A 27,923-nucleotide genomic window follows, 5' to 3' on the forward strand; every position below is an offset into this window, starting at 1 on the left:
TTTCCAAGTGGACTTCCGAAATGATGGCAGTGGGGAGAACTTCAGCATTGAGTTGAAGCTCTCCCTGAGGCCTTTTCCCAGGTCCACATGGATTTGGAAAATCACCATGGAGCTGGGGGAGAATTTTTTATAAGGTAAATTTCGTGTTCCAGCTTTTCCGAACATGTCCAAGTTTTGAAAACCGGAAAATTTCCAAATAGAAAAACTGTGCTCACCTCTAAACCAGTCATAAGCCCTGTTGGCCAAAAGTCACACCGACTTTCTAAAAATACTTGGTCACCCGTGGGAGGGCACATTAGAGATCCCAACCCCAGTTTTACAAGTGAGTTGTTTTGTGGATCCTCCCTACCTGAAGTCTGAACCACATCTTAGAATCAGTCAATGACGTAGGTATAGATTTTTTATGGGGTGGGTTTGGCGACTGAGGGCTTTCCAGCTGTTCCATTTCATGCGTTGTTTCAAGCAAGCCAGACATGAAATGGGAGGAGTTTGAACCCAAGGACCCCCCCACCCCACCCCTTACCTACATCCCTGGAATCAGTACCAAGTATTCTTGCAGGTCCATCAGTGCTGCATCCTCCCTAATCTGCAAAGGAATATGGAACACTTAATCCCTGCCGTAAATTAGTTTTATTTTTATCCGACAGATACTCTGTGCAAATTAGTAAGGGGTGCAGGAAACATGCCCCAAGGAAATCAAAGTGGCAGTTATTAGCCTATCCAATTGTATCCTCATACAAAGCCCAGGAACTACATTAAGCTTAGAAAGAAGTTGAACTTGAAACTCTCTGCTCCAACTCTCTATTACATTACACTACCCATATACAGAATTGCTAACACCATGGGTATCATGCAACTAGGTTGAAATGGCTTTACAAGGGGAGGGGGATGCTTTGGTTGTGTACTGCTCTTTGGAGGGTGGTGCGCCCTCACGTTACCTACTATTCAAAAAGCCAAAACAGTCTCTTCTTGTCTCTTCCCCATTTTTCTACAAAAAACTTCTGCCTGAATATGATTTGTTCTGAAAACAATACAACAATACAAGGCATCGATAGTAGAAGCCACGAACTTTGCATCCTGTTTCTCTGGAATAATCAAATCAAATATATACAGAGGCAAATGAAAGAAAGTGTTGGTATTTATTTGGGAGGACATGAAGAGGCTTGCAACCTCTATCATTGGCCATGTGAAAAAAGAAAACTGAAAGCAACCAATTGGATTTCCTAACTCTGAAGAGGAAATGGCAGCTGACGACAACTGTTAAGACTCCAGGATGCTTCTTAACCTTGGTCATGTCATTCCAAGGCCAAAATACTGGCATTTGGCATCCTTGAAAGGTATACTCAATTGGAAACACCCCCTCCCTTTCTTAGCAGTCTGAATATAAAATATGAATCCATGTTTTTGTTTATTTAGGAAAAATGTAGGAGCTGAGCACACCGCTTTAGAATCCACAGAGCATTTATTAAGTATGATCAAGCTTATCAGCACTTCAGGATGCAATTACTGATACTTTTACTGCACCCTCACCCCCCTTTTTGTGAACCAAGGTTTATTCCTGCAAAGCAGGTCAGAGGCACCTTTTTTTCCCCTTGCAGGAAATTATGAATTGTGTTGTCAGATGTAGAACCTACACCAAAAGTTATACCTGGAATCACCGGTTACATATTTTTGCTCTAGAGAACTTCTGAGATATAAAACCATTTCATTCAACTGTATTTACAGAACACCTGTATGATAATAAATAAACCCTTCAATTTATTAAAGCCTCATCTTTCAACCCTAACCCTCCCCCACAATGGTTAATGGTTCCATATAGCAGGACTCTGAATCCGGGTGGCTTTCTTGTGATCAGTGTCAGAAAAAAGCTGTAGGCCTCTTCACGCCCTGGGACTGCCATTGCCTGGCTCCCTTTAACTTCCCAAACAAGCAGGAATTACCACGAAGCCAATGCTTTCATATGGACCGTATTAAACAGCAGAGATGGAAGGAGTACAAAGGCTCAAAGTGCATAAAACTTCAACAGTATGAAGAGCACAGAACAAGTCCGTGATGCTATCTGCTAGGTAAAATTTAAATCCATACTGTGGGTCTGCTCTGCTGTCAGGAAAGTGCTGCTTCATGCCATTTATTCAAGAGACAGGACCAAAAAAATCATCTAGGTGGTGAAAAGGTATCTTTCCTCATTAGCCCCTCTTCTCCCAAGGCCAGCTGATCACCAAGTGCAGTGCAATGTTTCATTTAAAAAGGTATTTTGGCTCCCTTTCCCTCCCTAGCATCTTTACTGCATTTGTTTATTATGGGATAAAAACAAATTTGCAATTTTTTGTGCCAGCTACATTCACAAACAGGATGAGGAGGTTAAGTGGCCCTGTTTCACATTGACTCAAGTCTTCTTGTTATTCCTCAGGGCAATCTCTTCTTTTCCGCTTGCTGCTTGTTCTTTATCCAGATAGTTCTCTCTGGTTTCCCCCAAAGAACAACCACAACAACACTCTGGTACCCTTCTGAGTACATTTCATGTCCTCCTGCTGGGGTCGGAGAAGGGGTGGTTTGTGTTCGAAGTTACAAGTCTGTTTGCAGCACAGTGGGTATGAACCACGCTGCCATTCGGATACCTGACAAAGGCAGGCTCACAGAAAGGAGTTTGACACACCTGGCAGAGTTTTCTGTCTGAGAGAACAGTGGTGTTTCCTTTTACTTTTACCTATAAGGCAGGAGAAAAACAAACAAAAAAATTCACTGCTAATCCATTTATGAACCAATGTGGCCATACAGCTTAGCAGACTTTTCTCAATTGTAAGAAGTTTCAGTGGAGTTTACAAACTCCTTTCCTTCCCTGCACCACACACCTTGTGAGGTAGGAGGGGATGAGAGAGTTCTGAGAGAACTGTGACTAGTCCAAGGCGACCCGACAGGCTTCATGTGAAGGAGTGTGGAAACAAACCCAGTTTTCCACATTAGAGCCCACCACTCTTAACTACTGCCCCATGCTGGCAGATTTAATTTACAGAAAATCAGTGAACAGGTATATTTATGGTATGTGTCAGTATTACTGAAGTATTATTACAAGCACCAGAAAACAAATATTCAAATCACCTGGGCTTTTTTCTTTTTTTTGCAGAGCAACAATAGGTCATCAAGAGAGAGATTTAAGGTAGGGGCCTAAAGGAGGGGGCTAGATAAGCATTAACAGCAAAGACACAGCAACTGTCAGACGGCAGGGGTGTGCTGGAAGCTGTGAATTGCATGGAAGCTGCTTATTCTAATACATGTCCAACCAAGGTCCGTTTTATGTGTTACTGAAAATTTCTTCTGCAGTCTAAATCTCAGTGCCACTTTGCAGACAACATGAAAGCAGCAACAGGGGATCCAAGATTGAGCCTCTTTCCATGCTGTGTACAAAAACTGACTACTGGATACTGAGGTCTGCACCACATCCTATTTTTCACACTTTTGTGGTTAAGCTGTAAACTACCCAAACGACTAGCCCATTGTAGTATACTGACTCTCTTCATGAACCACCGTATTGCATTTGCCTTTTTTTGCATTCATAATATGCAACAGAAGAAAGAAGATTATTGTATGCATATGCACTAAGAAAAACTGGAACATGGTTCTTTTCATCAGGACACCAAAAGTCCACGGGGACCACTAAAAGTTTTCAGCACACTCACACAAATGGACAAACTGGCATTGCTCACCTTCTCAAGCTTGTAAGTTAAGTTCTCAGCTTTTGCTAAGCCCAGTGCAATCTGAGACGTTCTCTGAGCATGGACACTTTCCCTCATGGCTCCAGACAGAAAGGAGGAGAGAAGCTGCACTGACCAGCTATCGGGGAGAAGCTGCAAAACGAGGGCAGCATCAAAATCAGACGGATGACTGTTCAGGAGATCCACAGCAGCCATGACCAGTTCGTGTTCTGATGTGCTGGAATTTAGATACGCCGAAAGCAGCATATGGAACAACTTCCGTCGGTAAGGAATGTTCTCAGAATTCCACATACAGTAGTCCTCAGCGGCAGCAAAGTCCTTCAGCACATGGACAAGGATATGTAAGGCTTTGTCATGCTCTTCCAGTTTCCCATACAATATTGCACGCTCCATATGAAGATCTGAGCCACTGATTTTATCTGCCAAATGCAAACATAATTTGAGCAAAGTCTTTGGCAATGCAAGAAACAAGCCAACATTAAACATTTCTCATGCGCCAACCATCATACATAAAAGAACAACCCTTGTGAAAAAGGTTTTCCCCACTTGTTGATGGTTGGTAAGTTGCATGTAGAATTTTGGAAATAATGTTAAGGGCCTTGTGGCTCAGTGTGGTAAGCTGCAGTACATCAGACAAAGCTTTGCTCACGACCTGAGTTCAATCCCAACAGAAGTTGGTTTCAGGTAGCTGGTTCAAGGTTGACTCAGCTTTAGGTTGGTAAAATGAGTACCTAGCTAGCTGGGAGTAAAATGTAGATGACTGGGAAAGGAAATGGCAAACCACATCACAAACACAGACTGCCTAGTGAACGTTGTGATATGACACCATCCCGTGGGTCAGTAATGACCCAGTTCTTGCACAGGGATAAATGCAAGCAGGACTGACACATCTCATGACATAAGCAGAAAACGCTTCAGTCTGTACACTGACAAAGTGCTTGCCAGGCCCCCCTCCACACATACACACCCCTTTGCACTTCTCAGTTTTGCACTACAGGTCACCAGGAGCAGCAGAGAAAAAAGCATCTGGGAAAATTTTCCCATGACAAGAAAAGCCTTGGTATCGGGAGAAATCGCAGTCACCTCTGCGTAATCAGATGCAGATGCAGAACTATGGGTTTGCTGCCAAGACACATCATGTAATATGCCCAACTCCCACTGGCCTTCCATTTCAGTAAAGAAAGGAAGGGACTGTGGGATTCAGGCAGATAATTATTGTTTGGTAGTAGCCACCAAGCCCACATTGAATAGGGAACTGCCAGATTCACCAGTATGTTGATCACTTTAAAACTGCAATCAGCTAAAATGGAGCAGAAAAGAGTATCAGCATAAGCCATTTGAAATTATCCCACTGCTACCTGGCCTGCAGATTCTTTTTTTTCCATTCCACTTCTATACACAGCAGGTAAAAACTGAGATTAGCAATGTTAGTTGTCCTACCTAAAATAAAGTGAGTCCTATAGAGGTCAGACTGCCGCAGGAGACTCTGCAACTTTGCCTGTGTTTCAACCAGTTCCTCGTTTCTTTCTGACCCGAGAGATTTCAGGGCTAGCACTTTCTCCAGGTACAGCACCACTAGGTGAGAATGGTACTTTTCCTTCTGCCGGTATGAAACAGATGATACATCAATTCCAGATTTCCAAAAGTAACGTCACAAATAAAGTCAAGAACATGAATACTTATGACACATAACCAAGTTAAGAAATTCATTAACAAAGTGATAACTTGTGCAAGATATAGGCCATTTTGCTCTGACTGAGCTACTATCCCTCACAAGTATGGAAGAGAGAAAACTCCACCGACGTAGCTTTCTCCAGATATTGTCATGATGGGGAAGTACCAGAGCAATTAAATAAATTTTCTCTGCTTTCCAAAATAATATTCGCTTTAAGATGAGTGGGCAAACACGAATTCTGTTCCTTTTAACTTTTGTAACTTTTATGGCACCACATTTTGAAACCTTGACCTATTTGTGTTTTAACTATTCAAAATTCAGTGACTTGACAAGGCCAATGTTATAGCAATAAAGTTATTCTGAAGAGTTTGAAGTTCTGGAAGGTGAGTAAAACTTGGGAGCTCTCTTCCCTTGCCATTCGCTGCTTAGACTCAACCATTTAACATGCATAGCAACATGAAAGGTAATATGTAGAGGAAGTGGGTCACTGGCTTGGATCCACCTGGAGATTTCTGCACGAACTAGCTTCCTTGCACAAGCAGATACATGAAAAAAACTCTCATGTTAGCTTTCTTGTGCTAAGTCAAGCAAAGTATATCCCAAGTTGTTTTTCTACATGTGCAAGCAATCTATGAGGAGCACAAGGTACAGGGAGGGAAGTGCTAGATCTTGCACAAGCCCATTTATGTTTCCACTTGCACACTGCACTGTGTGGATCCCAACTCAAAGACCACCCTTGTCCAGTTGCAGGAGTTTCAGGGCTACGAAGAGTCAACCAGGGAATGGGATAGGCCTACTTTAGCAATTTACCCTTCAGCCTGTGCCACAGCAACTGATACCAGGACAGGTGTCAGGATTTGAGAGCAAATAAGTGACAAGAGCCATTCTTCTTCGCTGTGCGTGTACAACATCTGTGGGCCAGCCTGCTCCCTTTACTAACAAGGGTACGGAGAGTTAGAGGAGATAAGCAGGAGGAGACAGGAGCAGCCATAAACTTCCTGGTTTGCCACAGCATCTTTGTAGCCTAGAGTACAACTGGGTATTTGAGTAACTTAGAATATCAGATCCGTATGAAGGCTCCACACACTAACATCTACAGAAACCACCGATTTTTAACAATAATTACCTGTATTCTTCTTTCTAGAACTAAAAACTCTAAATATTTTACTAGCGATTTGGGGTATTTGTTAAGGCAGCTCATGACATCATCAGGATTAAAGCTGTTCTCCTGTTCTTCTTCCTGCGGCCTTCTAGTGAAAACATGCACGCCGATCTAGAACAAGACACATTCCAGAAATCAAGGACCATATTTGTATAAATAACCAGTCTTACTCTCACGCTCAAGGTGATGGTTATGACTCGTGTCTCACATTTCTCAATATGCCAAAGGGATTCGTTATTCATCACTTTTTATCCTGCCCTGGCAGCTCAGGATGGAATCTATGGTTCTTCCCCCCTCGACCTTTAACCTCTCAAAAACTGTGAGGTTGGCTGAGAGAATGTGCTGGGCTCATAATCATTTGGTGAGTTGTATGGTTAAGTGAAGAACCATGGTCCTAGCCTGACAGACACTCATAACTGTGTGGTATAGTGGATTTAGAGTGTAGATACACATGCACCTGTTCTAGTTGTTCTCTAATGACTAAAAATGGATCCTAGGGGCTACCTGCAATTTACTTCTCAGATTAGGAAAGAAGTATAAAATCCCGTCTTTACATAACGGGTGTTTGAGCGGGAGGGCAAGGCAAGAGATACAATTATGTTGATATTTGTCTCTTAAGGAATTGGGTGGATGGGAATCATCCAGCGCCACTTGAAAGTATAAAACTGGGAGGAAAAGTCTCAGGGCAGCATCAGACAAGGAAGCTTGACAATCAGTGACATACAATACCAAATGGACTGCTGGATCAACTGAAACACCTCATGCTACACACTGATCACAACATAAATACTCTGGGGATAGCAACTACAAGTCAGTATTTTGAGTGCTAGGGAAAAATATTTTTGGCAAAGGTTAAGCACAGCATTAAAAACCAGAGCATGCAGACAGCTGGTTTGAACATCAGCCTTAATTTCCACAGAACTCTGCAAGATCCAAAGAATGAATGACAGCGGAGGGGGGCAAAGCAGCTCTGCCCACCCATTCTGCTATGGCTTCTTTTGTGGGCCATCATTCCACAAATCCCCCCCCCCCCCACTTATTGAGCATCCTGCTAACTGTGTTATTCCACATCTGGTTTTTCATTATTACTGCACTTCTGTTCAGACAACTGTGTATGGATATGGACTGATATGGGCTGAAATGTTCAAGAAACAAAAGGAGAACCAGCCATTTTGCATCAAGCGTCCAAGTAACAGTGGTTTCAAAACTATTTGTCGAAAGAGTCCAGCCACCAACCTCCTCACTTTTCTGTAAAAGCCATTCGGCATACTTCCAGACCAATTCATGATCTGAGCAGGAAGTAAGGAAGTCTACTATGTACTCGTAGAGGTCTTTGCGTGTGGAATCCTGAATGTCTCCATTGACAATTTTTACCCATAACTGAAAGAGGAAAAGAAAAGGTGTCAGAACCGGGTCTGTGACAATTCACATCCTTTACATGCACATGTACAACATTATTTCCCCCCAGATTTGACAATCAACCTGTTTACCCCACCCCTCACTGACTTGGCAGAAGCCAACGGAAAGCATTTTCTGGTTGCTATTCAATGGCTAAAGGTAGTTACTCCCTTTGTGCCAGCAATAGAACTATTCAAAGAGACGTGAATGTTACATTCAGTATGTGGTAAACATGCATCCCCTTCAAAGTTTAGAGACCCTGACCCAAGTTGTGTCATCCCAACAGTGCACGTTTCTCTGCTCTGAATTGTTAGCTAGTGTCCCTAAACGTTTTGGGGGTGGGATGGGGACACTGGGGGTGGGATGACACTGCTCCTTTTTATGCCTTGCCTACTGAGCATACTGACTAACCCCATTTTAATTCCAGTATACATACGCTATTGCCTCCACACAGCTTACTCAGAAGTTAAAGCCTTTAGCTGTTGCAATTCTGGTTAAACAGAAAACACATACAATAAGAGTCAAGACAGAATGGCTTTCCCCTGACATTTAGATTTTCATGCCCTAAACCTTCTTGGAATACCTTCAAAAACATGTATTCATGTGTGTTGGCAGACAATAATACGATGCTTTGAGTTAAGAGAAAAGTGGGTTCAGTCTAACCTGTAGCGCTGCTGCATCTTGACCATTGGAATGATACAGGAGTCCAAGTGCAAAAAATCTATAAAAGTGACATGAAACAGCAAATACCAAGAATTACTGTTTAGCGTTCATCAAGTGTAAAATAAATGTGATTTATATACTTCATATCCTAATCAACAGAGATCCAAAGGGCCTTAGATCATTCTTCTCTCCTCTTTTATTCTCACAACATTCCTGTGAGCCAAGTTAGTCACAGAATACGTTGCCGGCCCAAGACTATCTTGAAAGCCTCCCTGGCAAAGTGAGGATCCCCAAATCCTAGCCAGACACTCTAATCACAATACTGCACTGGTTCTTGAGATTCTAAGGGCAGGAAATATATCAGGAGTTGGATCCAGCAAGCTTTTCCTCTCAATCTTGTCCAATTCCCACTCTTATCCACTTCCTACAGGTCCCATAATTCCCATAACCATACAGGTCCCATAACCATACAGGTCCAATAACCATACAGATCCCATAATTCCCAATGTAGCCCTTTCAAGTGGTCTTCTTTTCACCAACAGAAAACCCAATGTAGGCCAGGGACCCCAATCTTGTTGAGCCAGTAGGCACTTTTTGATCTGGAGAACATGCAGTGGGAAATGAATGTAAAATGTCTACCAAAATTTGTGTTATGGGGAGGAACGGCCAACCACCAAATAGCTGCCAGGGTCATAAAATTCTCTGAGGTTTCAAGGATCACTGATGTTGGCAGAATGCTTACTTTTTGTGCTTTTCCAGCCACACTGCGCTATCTGTGAGAAGACAGAAATTCTCTGAGGCCAGCAAGTCTAGAAGGTTCTCATGATTGGCTTCTGCATAGAGTTTCAGTAAAGCTGTGTCAACATCTTCCTTGTAGCCATTCGCAACATCAGTGGTGCGCACTTCGTTCAAGTAGCTCATAAGGAATCGTTTGCATTTCGACATCTTCTCCTGGTCCCCTTGGGTCAGCTGGTTTAAGTCCGCATATTCGTGGAGAGGAGGATGAGACCGAATGAAGGAAGAGGAAGCAGGCAACAGGAAGGGATAGAGAGAGATCAGCTCCCGGACGTCAAGCTGGCCGCTTCTGCAATTACAGTGTCAAACTAAATGAAGCAAAGAGAAAGAAAAAGTATACAAGAGGCACACACACCACACGCACACCCCCACACATGAAAGAATGCTAAATTTTTTATGCAAACTATGAAACAATTGAGCAACTCTAACACTGTCCCAACTCAAGTCCATCAGCACCTTCATCTGATGAAAGGAGTTTTGACTGTCAAAAGCTGACACACTGGAAATTGTGAGCGTCTTTAAGGTGCTTCTGGAATTTCACTGAAGGAGAAGAGAAGAAGAGTTGGATTTATATCCCCCCTTTCTCTCCTGTGAGGAGACTCAAAGGGGCTTACAAACTCCTTTCCCTTCCCCCCTCATAACAAACACCCTGTGAGATGGGTGGGACTGAGAGAGCTCAGAAGAACTGTGACTAGTCCAAGGTCACCCAGCTGGCATGTGTTGGAGTGCACAGGCTAATCTGAATTCCCCAGATAAGCCTCCAAAGCTCAAGCAGCAGAACGGGGAATCAAACCTGGCTCCTCCAGATTAGAGTACACCTGCTCTTAACCACTACGCCACTGCTGCTCCAGGACTTGAATACTGCAAACCAGCACTGCTACCCACCTGAAACTGTCCTAACAGTGAATTTTTTTTAAAAAAAATTCTTAATCATAAGAAATGTGACAATATAAGTAACATTCAGGAAACCCGTTCTATTAGAATACTCGATTACCATGCCCTGTATGGAGCCCAAAGACTAAGGCATGACTTAATCAAGGACAGCAGCATAGCAAATTCCACTTGGGTCTCCATAACGAGCAGGAACAATGACTCAAAAACTCAACCTGAAAAGCCGACTGAAAGTCAGACAGAAAGAGAGGATTGCCGCACAAGAGAGCGTATCCCTTTTGGGCTCAATTTTTTCAAAAACATTTCAAAACACTTCAAGTGGCTTTGAAAGTCAGCGTATAGTCAGAAAAGCCCGTGTGTGTATGTACATGAGTGCCTGCATGTCTGTTCAGTGGCCATGTAAAAGGAACAAAATCCAATGTATGTAAACTAGATAATGTAGGGTCCTTGACTGACACATATGGGAAGGGGGGTTCTATATGTGCACATACCAATTATATGTTGGTATAATATACCAACCATTGGTATAATATACAAACCGTTGGTATAATATGGTGACAGGTGGTGCTGAACAGGTGGTGCTGAAGCTTGTAACTCTCTGATTTAGAATATGCATTTGTTGATCTCATGGGGCTGCGCTGACAATTCAACTAACCATTATTGCCCTTAAAGTTTTTATTTAGTGTGGGATGCCAAATGGTCAGAGATCAGAAACCAAAAGCTAGCTATTTATAAGGCACATGCACCAAAGTTCTTCATTTGTAATCTCTAACCACACAGCCTTTTAAAAATGATAATGTAATTTATACAACATCTATTGTAAAGCATGGACAGAAAGACCGGGGTAAATGTGCAAGAAACACTATTACGGCATTCACATTCGCTACAATTTTAATTCTGAGCATTCTATTAATCCCTTTCCTAGGGGACGATGGTGCTGAGCACTGGCAGTTCGTGCCTAGATAATATACTGGGAAAGAATGCTCAAAGATCCAACAAGACGCACACACACACACACCCGGAATGCTGGCTCAAGAAGCTTGCAAAACAAAGCTGCTACCAAATCAAATTTTAAAAATCAAATCTAAAGATTACCTGAAAAGTTCTTTTGCTTCTAGGAACTGAAGCTGTGCAAACTGTATAAAGCCTGCTTGCTGCAGGATTCGTTTGTACATTACCTGCAACAGAAAAGCAGAAGAAAGGCATGTTTACTTGCAGAAAAAAAACACTATATTATAGATTCCATGCACCAATAGCATTTCAGTTCAGTGTTTCAGTAGTCTCAATCCAGTGTGTCCTATAAGTTTAACATTTGGTATACATGTTCTTGCTTACATAGAAGTGCATTCCAAAATACTGTCACCCATGAAGAAGACATTACTCAGAAAGTGAACACAAATTACAAGCAAACCAAAGATGCATCGTGAATTCACAGTAGAATAATGTTCCCAAGTTTTATCTGGACATTCTTTATGTAACTAATTTGAACACGTTTGAGTGAACTAGTTTTATATCTCCACTTCCCATCTGCTGAGGTTTCAGTTCCACTATTCTCAAGAATCTGCATCAAATTAAGGATACATCATCAGCATTTATTAAGAAAAAAATTGTGCTCTCAGTTCTAAAAAAAAAAAGGAAGAAAGTATCTGGAGTGTTTTTATTCTGCCCTTCCGCCAAGGAATTTACTGCTCTCCCTTTCCCATTTTACGTTCACAACCACCTAGGTGGGCTAGATTGAGTAGGTGTGGATAGTCCACAGTTGTCCAATTGAACTTTATGGATTGGGAATCTCAACCTGGTTTTCTCAGCACCTATTCTGACACCCTGACCCCTACATCACGCTGCCTCTCGTTACATGAAGACTCTTGCAGGTTCAGAGAAGAACAAAACTCAGTGGAAAAGTCAAGAGATATCTGGGCTACATTTAGCATAGTAATTTTATAATCAGTTCCAAAATAAGACTTTACCTTTTCTAAACAGTTATTATATGATAACAAATTAGGCCTGAACATGAATCAGCAGTGTGATATGGCAGCCAAGGAAACCAATGCAATTCTGGGATGCATCAGTAAGAGTATAGTGTCTAATCAAGGGAAGAAATTGTACCACTCTACTCGGCATTGGTCAGACCTCACCTGGAGTACTATGTTCAGTTCTGAGCACTGCAATGTAAGAAGGACGTTGACAAGCTGGAACGTGTCCAGAGGAGGGCAACCAAAATGGTAAAAGACTTAGGGAGCTGGGGATGTTTAGTCTGGAGAAGCAAAGGTTCAGGGGGGACATGATAGCTATGTTTAAATATTTGAAGGGATGTCACGTCAAAGAGGGGAGCAAGCAAGCTTGCTTTCTGCTGCCTCGGAGACTAAGATACAGAGTAATGGATTCAAGGTGCAGGAAAAGAGATTCCACCTAAAGATTCAGAAGAACTTCCTGACAGTAAGAGCTGTTCGACAGTGGAATTCGCTTCCTCTGAGTGTGGTGGAGTCTCCTTTGGAAGTTTCCAAACAGAGGCTGGATGATCATATGTCAGGAGTGCTTTGATTGTATGTTCTTGCACGGCAGGGGCTGGACTTGATGGGCCCTTGTGGACTCTATGATTCTAAACTATTTCTAGACAAGACAGTTAATAAGGCTGCCCCCATGCTCATAATTTTAATCCAATAAATAGCGACTGACTTCATAATGGACGCTTCCTAAATATCTTTTTGTAGAAGGAAGGGGAGAGGCCTGTACATGGCAGAGCCTCAATCTAGTCCAGTGTTCTCGTTTGCAAAGTTTTATAGGAAGAAATGGCTGTTGCCACACGAGGGCACTATAGCCTTGAAGAATCCGCTGTGTCTTTATGCTACAGTGTTCAGATAGCTTCCTGGTAAGGATGTTTATCAGACTTAGTGGGATTTGTTTCTGAAGTAACATAATTATGATCGGGCAGCTAATTAATGCATAGAAGGATTTCAGAAAAGGAGGCCTTTCTGCATAGGCAATACACCAGATTCTGTTACATTTCTAAGATCAGGGATCAGCCTGCAGGCACATTTGACATTCTGATATGGCACAGTGGGTGCAGCCACAAAAGGGTTGCCAAAGGAGGTGAAGCCAGCCACAAAATGAGTGGCACAGCTTAACTTTAGTGACACGCTGCAAGTCCTTGCGGTGTGGTGGCAGCTGCTGTAAAAGTGGCCATTTCAAAAGATCTGCACAGCCAATCAAATCTTCAATAATCGGTCAGAAGCCTTGCTGAACAAGAACCCTGCCTGGCCTCCCCAGGGAACTTCCTGAAAATATTTGGCGAGTGCCCAAAACGGTGCTTGCAGGCCCATGGGCATCATGTTGGGGACTGCTGTCCTGGGCTGTTTTTATTTATACAATACTGGGGAAAAAATTCACACACTGATTTCCAAAACTGAGCTGACATATATAAAAAGTTCAAGAATGACATTCAAAGAGTACAAAGCACCTAACAAATGGAAGGGATTTATCAAGTACTGTTGTTTTGGAGACTTCGAAGGAATATTAAAAGAATACACAATATTCTCAATTTAGCATAGCCTGGAACTCGCAGGCAGCTGCCTTTCAATCACAAACCCCCTGTGGGCTCACATGAGCCACTATACTAAGAACCTCATCCATGGGGGTAGGGGTGGGTGAATGCGCCTGCGGGAGTGGTGCATAGACCTCTGGTGGATTTGCCTCCCCAGGGAACTCACTCAGGTGGAAGGGTGATTCCACCGGCATGCAGCTGCCCCCCCCCCCCCCCCCCGGAACACTGCACTGAACACTGCGCCAGCATCCCAGCACTTCTGCTGACATAGCGGGGGTGGGCCAGGGACGTGGTTAGGCAAGGAACTGATGCCAGTCGGCTTTCTCCCAGTCTTTGCTGACGTTAGTCAGCAGGCTGAAGTTAGGACTTAAGTTAGCCTTTTGGCTGCCTTAAGTCCACTGCGGCCCATAGAGGCTCCTCATTGGTGAGGAAGCTGTTTGACTTTCCTAATTTCCCTGTGCTACCCGGAAGCCTCTCTGGGGATGGCGGTGAAGTGTGGCTGCAATGCTGCGGCTGGGTGCCCAGCTCATGAATGGGGCTGTAAACCTTACATTTATAATTAAGAGTCCTTTTGTACGGAGGAGGCTCTCCTGCAATTTGGGGGCTGGCCTGCAGCAGTTTCTCTCTGAATTTCCTGACATCCTGGTTATCCATTTGCTGTCTTTCCATGTTTTCCTTTCATTTTTCCATGCCTTCTCAAACCACTTGGAATGTGATTTGAGAAGAGACAATAGGAAAACCATAGAAAATTAACAAATGGAGAACAAAGGGGGGGGGTGTAAGGAAACTTGGAGAAAAAACGTTGACATCCAAACCACAGGAAAGATACAGACAGCAAGGCAGTAGCATAAGTGTACCTTGCAGGATTACTGATATAGTATATGAAGCACAGTGAACAACTGATAAATATTTATCATTTCTGGAACTTGTAGCACTACTGGAACTTGTAGCATTCTGGAACTTGTAGCATTTCTGGAACTTGTAGTTAGAGTGGTGTGATAGTTCAGGTGTCCAACTAGGATCTGGAAAATCTAGGTTTGAATTCCCACTCTGCCAAGGAAACTTGCAGGGTGACCTTGGGCCAGTCACACACTCTCAGCCTCAACCATGGCAAGTATTTGGATGAGGGACCAACAAGGAACAACATCAGGATCATGATGCAGTGGCAGGCAAATACAAACCACCTCTGGATGTCTCTTGCCTTGAAAACTCTACAGGGTCACCATGAATCTGCTGTAACTTGATGGCAAAAAAAAAGGAAGGCCTGTTTGAAATCACTGGCTTCCAGATGGCAAAATTTTGATCAACATTTGGGGACTTGAAGTACCATTCTGCCAGTTTCTCACCTAAGCAGCATCACTATGCACTATATGAAGCACAGACAGTTAATTCATTTACTTCATTTCTACCCTGCTTTCTCCCTCATCGGGACCCAAAGCTGCTCACAATGTTCTCCTCTCCTCTATTGTATCCTCACCGCCACCCTGCGAGGTAGGTCAAGTTGAGAGTGTGTAACTGGCCCAAGCATCCATGGCAAAATAGAAATCTGGGCCTGGATCACCCAGATCCTAACCTGACACACTAACCCACTATAACACACACGGCTTCCAGTCATTCATCCTTCCCCAATTTCTTCAATCCCGCTTCTTAAACAAACCAGCTCAACAGAGCACATCTTGCTAGCAATACTAAGTGTGGGATCTCTTTTGTATTAGCAGCATTTCAGGGCTCCAATTCCCCAAAGCATCTCCAATGAGATCTTCACATTAGTCACAGTTTGCTTCCTACTTTGTCACTTTCACATCTTTCATAACACTTCACAGACCTGAAATTTTTCTTTTGGGATATTTCTTCGAGCTCCCCTCGCCAGCACCAGTGCTTCTTCAACCCTGTGGCTGGCCAAAAGATCCTGGATCTGCTTTTCCAGTGGGAGTGGCACCAAGATGTACACCCCTTTGGTGGTCGCCACGATAACCTTGCCTGGATTTGTTTTTAAAAAAGAAAGAAAAATGTCAATTTAAATTTCTTAGCAGAACACAAAATGTCAAGGTAAACTAAAATACAAAAATTAATGAGATGCCTCAATTGCATAACATTTCCAAAGCGGAAAATGTACCGCTGCAAATTCAATATAATACCATGATAGCTTCTGTCTGAGGGAGTCCCAGGAAATGGTACTCTGCCTCCAACCAGGAAGGCTGTGCATGTCTTCTTGCTACAAAAGACAGGGCCTCCTACTCTTTCAACATCTGTTATAGTAGATTCAGGGCCAGTTTTAGGTTTTCAAGGGCCCTGGGCAAAGAGACTCCCCAGCTCTCCTCTGCCCACCACCTCACCCCCACAGGGACGTCTGATCCCACCCACCTGCCTAGTTGTCCTCTGTCCTTTCTCCAAGGGCACTGGGCAGCATGAAGCTCAGCAGGGCCAAACACATTGCCGCTCTGAATCACCTGCACACCCTTCAATGAGATGCTGGGTGGTGCACATGGCAGGAAGAACAAATGGTGGAACACCAAGCTAAAGGACAGGGGGAAGGGCACACAACCAGGTGCCAGGCTGGCACATGGGCAACAGGTTGGTGGCAATGGGCCCTACTAGAAGCCCTGGGAACAGCCCCATCTCAGGGTGTTCTGACATTGGTCCTGAGTACAGCATAGAGTGCTCCTCATCCTGTCCTCAACCCAAATACATAATAAATAAAGCCATTGGGGTCATTACTGACCCATGGGATGATGTCACATCAGGACATTTACTAGGCAGACTATCAGCCCAATACATGGAGGTGCGGCCAAATCATCTCTTGGATGCAGGACAGGCCCATGTCCGCATGTTTGCTCTCTCTGGGGCACTTGCCTTGGTAGAGGGGCAAAAACGGTGGTGGGAAGATGCTGCAGCACACTTGAATGCCCAAACACAGGGCTGGGAGCTGTGCCAGCACTCCCAAGGCACGGCTGGTCCCGTCGGCACAGCAAGGGCAAGCCAGAGGTGGGGTGACCAGGCTGGCAGGGGCTGATGAACATCTGGAGAGCCGCAGGTTGCAGACCCCTGCCCTAGGGAAGTTTCCAGCAGCCAGGTTTTCCCCCTTTTTCTGCCTCATTGTGCTGCTGGAAGCCCACTAGAGGTGGTGTGGCAGTGTATTAGGAACATCTTTCCCAACTGCCACCCGCTGTAGACTGGTCCCTGTGATAACAGGGTGGTTTACCACTGCATTCCCCAGAGGTCTATAATTTATCTCCAGCAAGCTAGGCACTCATTTTACCAATCTTAGAAGGATGGAAGGCTGACTCAAATTTGATCTGGCTACCCTAAAACTGACTTTCGTTGCCATCAAACTCAGATTGTAAGCAGCTCACCACTCTGCACCATGGGGCTTGCTGAGTACATATACCATCTACAAAATTATGTCACAAATTATGTAATACTTACGGCAGTGTAAATAAGCAAGATATCACAATTACAAGCACACTATTTTATGGTGAATTCGCTTATGATCTAACGAAAATATACAGGAAAAAAAATCAGGAATTAAGATTCTTATGGCATGATTCCATGATCCATGCAGACTGAAGTATGTAGTATTAACGTGTGAAACTCTGTTTTGTTTATTAAAAAAAGATCAGCATAAGACGTTATTGCAAGTCTATTTTCATTAGTGTTACCAGATTAAAAATGAGACCTTTTCCATATGCCACAGTGCAAGGCTAGCTAGACCATACCTTCAAAGTCTTGCAGGATATGCCCTTCCTTAAAGGCCAGAGTCTGCTTTTGCTGCTGGTCCAGCATGCTGTGAACTGTGATGAACTCCTCATCCAGGGCAACTACATAAGGAAAGCAGAGGGCAGCCCCAATCACATTTTCCGACCAATGGACAGGAGCACGCTGGGAAATGCCATCAACAGTTGCAAACATACCTGCAAATTTATAAAAGGAAGAACAAATGAGGAGGTTGTCAGGAAACAGCTAGCTGATTACCTGGCTATCAAAGTATTAAATGGATCAGGTTACATATTGCAGAGACTCAACCCAAGAAGAAAAGGCTTACATGTAAGGCTTACATGTAAGGCTTACAAACTCCTTTCCCTTCCTCTCCCCATAACAGACACTTTGTGAGATAGGTGGGGCTGAGAGAGTTTTGAACAAACTGTGGCTAGTCCAAGGTCACCCAACTGAAATGTAGGAGTGGGCAAACAAAACTGGTTGACCAGATAAACGTCCGCTGCTCATGTGGAGAAGTGGGGAATCAAACCCGGTTCTCCAGATTAGAATCCACTTGCTCTTAACCACTACACGGAGCTGGTTCTTATTTTTAAAATACCTTGGAATAAAACCCACATGGTTAGAGTGAAAAGATCTCTTTTTTTCAAATTCTTTTGCATATTTCTGGTTACTAGCACCCCCGCCCCCCCCCCCAAAAAAAGACAGACCACCAGTAGCATACAAAAGTGGCTCTCACACTGTGGATGAAGACCCAAACATGGGTTGAGACTCTATTGCAGGTGGCTCGCAAGGCAAGGAGGAAGGACTTTGGAAGGGTGTCCTGAGAAGTACAGTAACTTTAGAAGAGGGTTCTTCTCCAAAAAGTTTGAGAACCACAACCGTAAAAGAGGAGCAAACAAAAGACTTATTAAGACTCTGTCTCTCCTAACCATTAGAAGAACATTTGTGGTCCGTTTCACTCTGAAACAAACCATGTGCTTGTCCTAAACACAAAAAGAAAAAAAGCTATATGAATTGAAGTACTTCCCCCACCCCCCAAACGAATGAATGGACAGCATCACCTATGTAACCAGACTGAAAAACAGAAGATTCTTCAATCCTATATATCAATTTCAAAATCACTAATATGAAGTTGAAAACAAGAATAAGTGAAGCTGCACAGCATATTTAATACCTGCACAGAAACAAGCTACAAGTTTCTTAAGATGACTTTAATCAAAGTTCCTTTTACACCTTATACTATGAATTATTTGTCAACTCATTGAAGAAATGTCAGAATTGATTTACTGGATTGGTTCCTTTCTGTCAGCCAATTCAACCCTTCTGGAAGATTACGGGGAACTTTCCGTGTTTGTTGTCACCCTCTGATGCTCACCATAACCAACAGCAGGTTCAGTTTCCTAATGCACTGTGAAAGGACAAGAGTAGACTCTCACCCTAGTAACTGGCCTGCTTACTCACTGAGTCATAGCTCGTATTCCAGAGACAGCTCAAAATCTTATGTGAATTTTAATCATACAAATCAAACACCAGGGTAGTACAGTTCAATAAACAATCCAGTTTTCTACACAGAAATTGTTATTAATGCTTACAAATAGCACTGCTTATAGAGACACCTTTATTTCTATAATCTACAAACAGAATTCAAGTGGGAAGATACTGCAGACCATAGACAGGCTACTGTTGAAGACCTGAATTAGCCGGTAAGATACAATTCTTCACCAGCAAGGAGCTCCAAGTAGTCTGTGCCACATACATCCCAGTGTCATTTCAGTGAATCCAGCCTAGAGTATCAAATTTAAGGATCTTCTTGTGAAAGAAATGTGCTAGCATAACTCTTTGTCACAATTTAAGTCATTGGGCAAACCATGTGATAGCAGCATTTGAAATTCCAAAACTCCTCCTACAGTCAACTACACTAGAGATGGAGTATGCCCAGCACCCTGATCCAAAGCAGAGAGTACTGCCCTTAGTATATTTTACCAAAAAAATACCCTTTTCCTCTGCTTGTTCACCATGCAGAGATGGGATATCACGCTTTGAGAAGTGGGTCAGGACTTCTCAGACGTTTGCACAAAGGATCAAACCTGCCTGAAGCAAGCTTTGTTCTGTTATGAAGAAAAGTGCCTCCCCACCACCCCCAAGGACAGATGAGGACCAACAAAATCCCTTCAAATGCAATGAGCATTCAGCCTCACCTAATCCTCCAGGTCCGGCCAACAGGAATTCTTGTCTGCCTATTCTTTTCACAATCGGTCGTCTCTCTTCACTGGCGTAAGGAAACAGATCCTGAGAGGCTCCAGTATTGTAGTTCAGTATAATGTATTGGGTAGTGAGGGCAAGACATAAGTAGTGACCATCCACAGCCACGGCACATGGCTGCTCTTGAGTAAAAACCTCCTTCACAATCTGGACTCTGTCTTCATATACCAAGAACAGCTGGATAGTCCTCCGTTTGACTGAAACAATACACACCTCAACACAGAACGGGTCCCCACTCACAGGGTTCTCGTTCAATGTGAACGTCACCGCCCCCTTGATCCGAGCCCCTGTGGGGACGGGTTCTAGGTTTATCATGTTCACTAGTGTGATGGTACTGTCGCAAAGCACCAGGAGCCTGTTGAGGGCCGAAGCAGCTTTCAATTCGCCCACAGCCTTCCTCACACTGAGGTATTTATGCAGCTGTTTGGTAACAGAAAAACTCGTCTTTTCAGCTGGGGAGTTCTTTTCTTCCAAGAGGAAGTGATAAATGGAACCGTCATTGGTTCCAATGTAAAGGTTCTTTCCACAGCATTCGATGCACTCAATGTTGATCCGAGCTTTGTCACCCATGAGCATTTCCCGCTCAACTGCAGGGACCAGCTTGAAGGCCTTGACACTCATTGCGCTTCCCAGATGGTCTGCTAAGTAAAAAGATAATATTTTTACACTCAGACATGCAACAACAAATAGGATATTTAAAATAAATCCGTCCAGATCTTCAGTTCAGTAATATTTCCAAAAACAGGCGAACTTTCCAGCAACAAAAACCCAAACATGCAAGTTCTGGCAGGCACAAACAGTGCCCAATACAAGTTTCACTTTACTGTTCTCAAGCTGCAGCTACATATTGCCCACGGATGACGAACTAGTCGCTGCTGCTATTCCCAGCAATTAATGAATTGCGAACTCTGCCTCCCCTTTGAGCTACTGAGCTGTTTGCAATCTCAAACACCACAGTGACTGCATCACATTCCCCGTTCATCATACACATTTATCTGAACTTTTTGCCCAGTATACAATAAAACTTGATAACTATGGCAACTTCTTGCCTGTTTTTATCTAATATGTGCCCAAGTTAATTATACATCATGGCTTTAACTCTAAAGGTACTTTCCTGAAAATAAACCCATTGAATAAATGAGACTTACCTCTGAGTAGATCTACTTAGAATTGTTCCCCATAACTCTTTAGCAGGTTAACAGAAATAATATGGACATAAACGTCTTAGTGTCCCTTCCAGAGTGGGTGGGGGTAATCGGCTTTTGGGAATGACGAGGCAACCGTGCTGGCGGATTTGCACTCTCTGGGGCACTTACCCCGGTGGGGGGGGTGAAACTGGCACCATGCACTGGCCGCCATCAGCATCCCTGAACCTCCATCACTGCAGCAGGGGTGGTCCAGAGGTGTGTCAGAGTGAAGAAAGTGCATTCATTCCTTTAAGTTTACTTCGAGATCATTTATCTTGGATGGCAACCACTTGGTCTTAGGTCATAAACAATACAATCTTTTGGCCCTCATTGAAGTTGTAAACTGTGTTTGTGTTTACATAACGGAAATTGGTTTTTACAAGGCCATATTCTAAAACCTGACAGATAGGTCTTAATTACCAAGAGTGATCGGGTGGGGGATCATCTTACTCTTCCTGGACGAGAAGAGAAAATGCTAAAAAAAAAAACCTCTGACATGGCTAGAGACATTCAGACTTTCTACAAAATTCATCCATCTGCTTTGGGTTGGATACCCCTGCATGGTGTTTGTGTTTTGATACATGGAACTGTCTAGAGTTGAGAGAAACCTGTTTGTATTTTTTTTCCTTTCTTTTTAATAATTTTTTTAAAACTCAGCTATTGAGAGTATCTGGATCAAGGACCCTGTTTCTTGGTATGTTACTGGAAAAAGAGCACCGGCTTAGGGCAAACCCTCTTTTCCTTCACAGGCAGAGGCCAAGTTTAGTTGGCTCCCTCTTACCTATTCACCACTCTATGCCAGTGGTAGACATTTCAGACTTAAGTCACCAAAAACAGTATCTTAAGTTTGAACAGTCCCATAGAGGCTGCATGGTGGTAGAGTGGCCTTTTCATAGACCTCCTTATGCTATCAGGCGTGGTGGCCAAGCACAACTGCGGAACCATGGTAGGTGCCCGGCTAGTGGTTGGGTCTGCCCATGGTTTGATTAGATCAGAATTCCCTAACATGGTGCATGATGGCATCATGGTACCTGCCAATACCTTTCCAAGTGTTTTTAGAAAGGGGACAGAGTTAGGTGTAGCCTTCGCCCAGCATGTCCTCTGATTGGATTGCGGGGTCTCATTGGTTGAGCAGTTAAAAAAAATACCTTCAGTAGTAGCTGCTGCAACACAAGGATCTTCTGCCTGAAATATTGAAGTGTTACTATTTCAGTTATGCATAACCTGACCTTCTGACATTTTGTGGTGGGCTCTGCATTCTGTGTCAGAATTCCAAAGGGGCCTATGGGCTCAAAACAGTTGGAAACCCCTGGTTGAGATCATTTAAAAAATGAGAAGCATGCATGAAAACAAAGAGAAAGAGAGACTTCCCAGATTTCTGCACCTTCTAATATTCAAGAACTATAAGTATCTCAGTTATCTGAAACTGTCCACACAGATTGGATCCAGGTTGTTAGCAATGGGGCAATCATTCACTTCCTGGATTTTCCTATCTAGAAGAAAACAGCGCACAACAGTACTTCCTACCTTAATGAAAGATAAAAGTTCTATCTCCTTGTTTAACATGTGTTGCAGGTTCTATACTGGATATAGTGGCAATGAGAAGAAAATCTGTTTCCTTTACACTCACACAGGTATCAGCAATACTTGTTACCTCTCAATACGTAAACAGCACACCACAAGCATATATAAAACACACTTCATAACTTATTTCTGACTGTAGGGCCAGAATGAATATGAAAATGCACTTCCACACATGTGTTACCCTGATGATTCAAACCCAACAAAAATCAAACCTTTCACTATCGAACAACTGCCTATACCTGAGCATTCTCTGTTGTGGCCTCCACTTGGTGGAAAGACCTGCCTGACAAGGTCAGGAAAGTTCCCACTTTATAATTCTGAAGAATGTGTAAAATGGAGGGAATCTTCCTTAAGGGAAGTGATTTGCAGTTCTGATGTCTAAACAAAATGTGGTGGCTTTATGCACTGCTTTTAATTTTGTAGTTCGCCTTGAATCTCAGAGAAAAAAGGTAGAATACAAATGAAGTAAATAAACTTTTCTAATTTAAGCAACGGCCACCTCCAGGCTGGACTATTGTAACTCGCTCTCTGTGGGCCTTCCCTTGCGGCTGATCCGGAAACTGAAGCTGGTCCAGAATGTGGCGGCTCGACTTCTTACTGGTGGTTCCTTTAGAGATCATATTACCCCCGGGGTGCACCGCCTGTACTGGCTCCCGGTAGAATTCCAAATCATCTTCAAGGTGTTGGTATTAACCTTTAAGGCCCCTCACAGCATGAGGCCCTCATACCTACATGACCGTCTTACCCCATATGTCCCAAGCAGGCCTCTGCAATCTGTGGAGGCTAATTTACTGGTAGTCCCTCGCCCCTCAATGATGCGGCTGGTCTCTACCTGGACCAGGGCTTTTACGGCCCTAGCCCCTGCCTGGTGGAACACTCTTCCATCTGCTGTTAGGGCCCTGCAGGACCTTGGTGAGTTCTGCAGGGCCTGCAAAACTGAGTTGTTCCACCGGGCCTTTGGGGAGGTCGGCTGCAGATTGCCTGCCCCCTCTTGATGCCCCCTATTATATTCTTATGCCATTATATTCTTATGCTTATCCCTGTATTGTATCTTTGCTATTTTTGGCATTGGTGTTCCCCTCCCGGCCTTTGGATTGGACACCATCAATCAATCAATGTGGGTTTTATGATAATGCTGCTACTGTGATTTTAAGGGATTTTAATGCTTAATGTTTATTTTGTTGTTTTGTTACTGATATTGTATGCTGCCCAGAGCCCTTTGGGGGATTGGGCAGTCTATGAAATCTAATAAATAATAATAATAATAAATCTTCATCCTGGAGAGAAGTGACTAGTGGGGTGCCACAGGGTTCTGTCCTGGGCCCAATGCTATTCAATATTTTTATTAATGAATTGGATGATGGAATAGATGATGAATTGGATGATGGAATAGATGGAATAGGCATGCTAACCAAATTTGCAAATGACACCAAATTAGGAAAAACAGCTAATAGTCCAGAGGGCAGGGTTAAAATTTAAAATGACCTGGACAGATTAGAGAGCTGGGCCAAAACAAACAAAATGAATTTCAACAGAGATAAACGTAGGATACTACACTTAGGCAGAAAAAAATGAAATGCACAGATAATACTGTCTTGACAACAGCACATGTGAAAGGAATCTGGGAGTCTTACTAGACCACAAACTGAACATGAGTTGGCAGTGTGATGCGGCAGCCAAAAAAGCCAGTGCAATTCTGGGCTGGATCTGGGCCAGCCACTGGGCCTGGCGAATATGAAAAAAGCAATGTGGGTAACATGGGCCACCTGAATCTCCACAGAAAGAGTGGACCCCCAGGCTGCAAGTAGAAGAAGTAGGGGCCAGTGAGACCCCTCCCAAAATCGGCGGCTGAAAATCCCGAAGTCCCCCACCACAACCCAGCCAAAGGACCTCCATCTCCGATGGATTAAGTTTCAACATGCTCTGCTTCAACCAACCAGCGACCACCTCCAAACAATGCTGTAGAGCCACAGGGGCAGAGACCGCCCTCCCCTCCATCAACAGAATGAGCTGGGTGTCATCAGCATATTGATGACAAACCAGCCCAAAGCTCCACACCAACTGAGCAAGGGGTCGCATGTAGATATTAAACAAGAGTGGGCATAATAAGGCCCCCTGGGGTACACTGCAATGAAGCAGGCACTTTTGGGAGGCGTGGTCCCCACACCATTGGTGAGCTATTGGTGAGCACTCTTTGGGTTCGGTCAGTCAACCAATTACGAATTCAGAGTTTAATACTGTAATACCTGCCCTCAGTGTTGATCAGAAAAATGTTTAGCTGTACAACTGCAATATAGGGTTTTTTCTTTCCCCACATAGTTTTTTGTGGGGAGTGGAAGGAAGAAATGAAGATGAGGCACACAACCTTAATCCTAACTTCACCTTAATCCTAACTTCATCTGTTCCAGGATACTATAGGTTCTTGGGTATATGTGTGTATATACCCGTGGTGGCGAACCTTTGGCACTCCAGATGTTATAGACTGCAATTCCCATCAGCCCTTTCTAGCATGGCCAATTGGCCATGCTGGAAGGGGCTGATGGGAATTGCAGTCCATAACATCTGGAGTGCCAAAGGTTCGCCACCACGGGTATATACCCTCCTCAGCTAAAAGAGTTCATTGGTGAGTGATACATTCCTCTGATCCTGGTTAATTAAGCCCATAGCATAAAAGGAAAAAGTTTATTGGGGGTAAATTAGGGTCAGCAGATGTCTGCCATTATTAATGTTCATCCCCACTCAAGTATACATTAAGTTGCTAAGGTCTCAAAAATGCCAAAATTCTTCCCCTCCTTCAAATGGTCCTCAAATGTTCTCTACATTCTGTGCTCCTAAAAAGCAACGATCATGCTCTCTCCTCTTTGAGTTGTTATTGTTTTTACACAGATTAAGATCTCTCTACAAACCTGTACAGTCCCTGCAAATATACAGGTGGAAGCCCTGGTTCACTGCTGTTATGGTAAGGCACATGACAAAATGATCCACGTCAAGCTTCTATCATCCTTTAAACACTATTCTAGAAAATACTAGAATCTTCCTAACCATTATCAATTTATGAAAGAGCATTTCTTTATCATTCTGATATTTCATTTCCAGGAATTTTGAAAAAGTTATGGACTGCATATGTTGAAATTATTTAGGTGTACAAATCCCCCCTCCCTCCCAAAAAAGCTACATTAGAGTTTAAACTTTAATTTATTTACTGAAAATCCTAACTCCTATGATCTAGACACACATTTGTTTTTCAAACACTGATTACTGGTTGTGATGAAAATAAGTCCCACTGTCATTTCTAGTAAATATGTGCAGAAGGCCTTTGCACACATTCTGGAATGCTGATTATATGCAAAGTTGACTGTAAATCCAGGTAATAAAAAATCCTTTTCTTTCCACAATGTTGATTGTTTCTGTTTTCAACTTCTATTCTTTCCCTGTGTTCCCAATCAGAAATAACTGAAGTACCTCAGGACACAGAAACCTGCTGTTCTATATCTACAAAGATATATATCTGTAAGTATACTCTGAATAAGATTCAGGTATTTACACTTTTAAAATTTAATCATTATACCAAACAAAATACTTGAAAAGTATTTCTCCAAAATGACATCAACTCAGGTATCTCTAAGAAATTATATGATACTGATTATGCTTACCATTAGAATAATACCCAGTCTTAAATAAGATGAACAATGCCACACCATAAAGCCACAACCACAACTATTACAACACCCAAACTAGTGACAGAATAGTTTATCAACAATTGCAAAACATGGTATGCCTGTTATTCAAAAAACTGAAATTTCTCCGTTCAGAATACTACTTCTTTTAGATCATATTGTTTGTTCATAACAGCATGAGCCATTATAAAGATTCAGTGCTAGAACAAACTGCAGAACCAAAGGACATATTGAATCTTTAAAATGTAAGCCTATGGTACACAAGTATTACAACATTTTAGGAGCACAGCACCAAGCCTTTATTGGCAAATAGCAACATTTTAGGGAACATCTCAAATTCTCAAAGGTCATTTATTAACAGCTTTTTACATTTTTGCATTTTGCCTCAATAAAATTAGGATTTTCCCCCCAAGCAGTAGCCCCTTTGAAATTAGCAGGAGACTAACTGTTCCTGCATTTTTGTGACTTTAGGGTGGTAACATACTATTCAATTATAATACTATTAAATGTTATTGTGGGGGCTGTGTGCAATTTGCTCATCTCATGTCTTAATAGATGCCTTAAATTCCATTTTATGGTGATAAAGACAAGATATGAATAATATTCCTAATAAAGACATCCCTAGCCTGCCTCTCTGTCTTAAGACTGTGATAGTAAATGTGCGTCTCAAATATACCAGTTCCAAGTCTTCTCATAACTGTGCTCCTTGGTAAATACAAAAGTAGCAGTGAAGTCCTAGATCCTGAAGCCAATGGGCTTAGAAGGGCTTTCATATTGCATTGTAGATTTCATAGAGAAAACTAGGTTAAACCTCTGCTTTCTAGCGTTCTGCAGAAAACCATTTAAACACCTCAGTTTGTCCCAGGCAACCACACACTATTTGGACACTGTGCTGTCACAGCATTTGTAACTTTATTGTCTCGACCACCAAGACACGTATGAGTGCTGTAGCACATAACATAGAGATGTATCCCCGGACACAAGTTACTAGGCCTGATCATATCAGCTCTTCCTCCACCTCCCTAGAAACACAGTTCTTTCCCCCGCTCTTCTGCCGTTTCTCTCCTGCTGTCGGTTATTTGCAATCTAGCACGTTATCCTGTGCCACTTAGCAACAGCATTGCAAAGACCTCGCTTACCGATAATGCCAATTTAAAAAGTTATGGATATTTCCTCACCAGACACCCCGACTGCTGCAAGACAGCCGCCCGCCCTCTCCAAGCCACCCCACATCCATTAAAGGCCCCCGCACACTCTTCCAACAGAAGGGTACCTAGCTTTTTTTTTTTGCATCCATTTTTTTCCCATCCAAACCGGGCCGGACCAAGCCAAGCATTCGTAGGTGCCGGTCCCCTGCAAGCCACGCCACCACACCCACCCGGGATGGATGCAGGCAAGTGGGCAGAGCATCAGGCTGCTGCTTCTCCGGAGCTGGTGGGGAGAGAGAAGCCAGAGAGTCGGGCCAAAGCTGGGCGGGGTGCAGCAGAAGAGGGACGGTGGCTCAGCCCTCTACCCTTACCTGCTCAGCCAGCTCCCTTGTCCAGGTGAGGCCCACCGGTGCCACTCACTCCAGGCCCGGCCGTGCAAGCCACACTCCCGCCACCGTTGCAAGCCAGCGCAGCTGATACTTCCTCCGGGGGCGGCTCCCTGGTCCTTCC

General features: G+C 43.4%; 1 protein-coding gene across 1 annotated transcript; it reads right to left on the minus strand.

The window, feature by feature from the left end:
• Nucleotides 1-1,443: 1,443 nt before the first annotated feature.
• TGFBRAP1 (transforming growth factor beta receptor associated protein 1) lies at nt 1,444-27,906 on the minus strand. Its single transcript, XM_048495154.1, has 12 exons — nt 27,785-27,906; nt 19,754-20,458; nt 17,555-17,749; nt 15,664-15,818; nt 11,393-11,475; nt 9,354-9,695; nt 8,612-8,669; nt 7,787-7,930; nt 6,515-6,661; nt 5,154-5,313; nt 3,705-4,132; nt 1,444-2,707 (listed from the first exon to the last, which is right to left on the minus strand). Exons 2-12 carry the CDS (start codon nt 20,436-20,438, stop codon nt 2,519-2,521), a joined length of 2,586 nt encoding a protein of 861 aa, XP_048351111.1. The 5' UTR covers nt 20,439-20,458; nt 27,785-27,906; the 3' UTR covers nt 1,444-2,518.
• Between the last annotated feature and the right edge of the window lie 17 nt (nt 27,907-27,923).

The sequence above is a fragment of the Sphaerodactylus townsendi genome, linkage group LG04 (assembly GCF_021028975.2).
Source record: "Sphaerodactylus townsendi isolate TG3544 linkage group LG04, MPM_Stown_v2.3, whole genome shotgun sequence".
Lineage (NCBI taxonomy): Eukaryota > Metazoa > Chordata > Lepidosauria > Squamata > Sphaerodactylidae > Sphaerodactylus > Sphaerodactylus townsendi.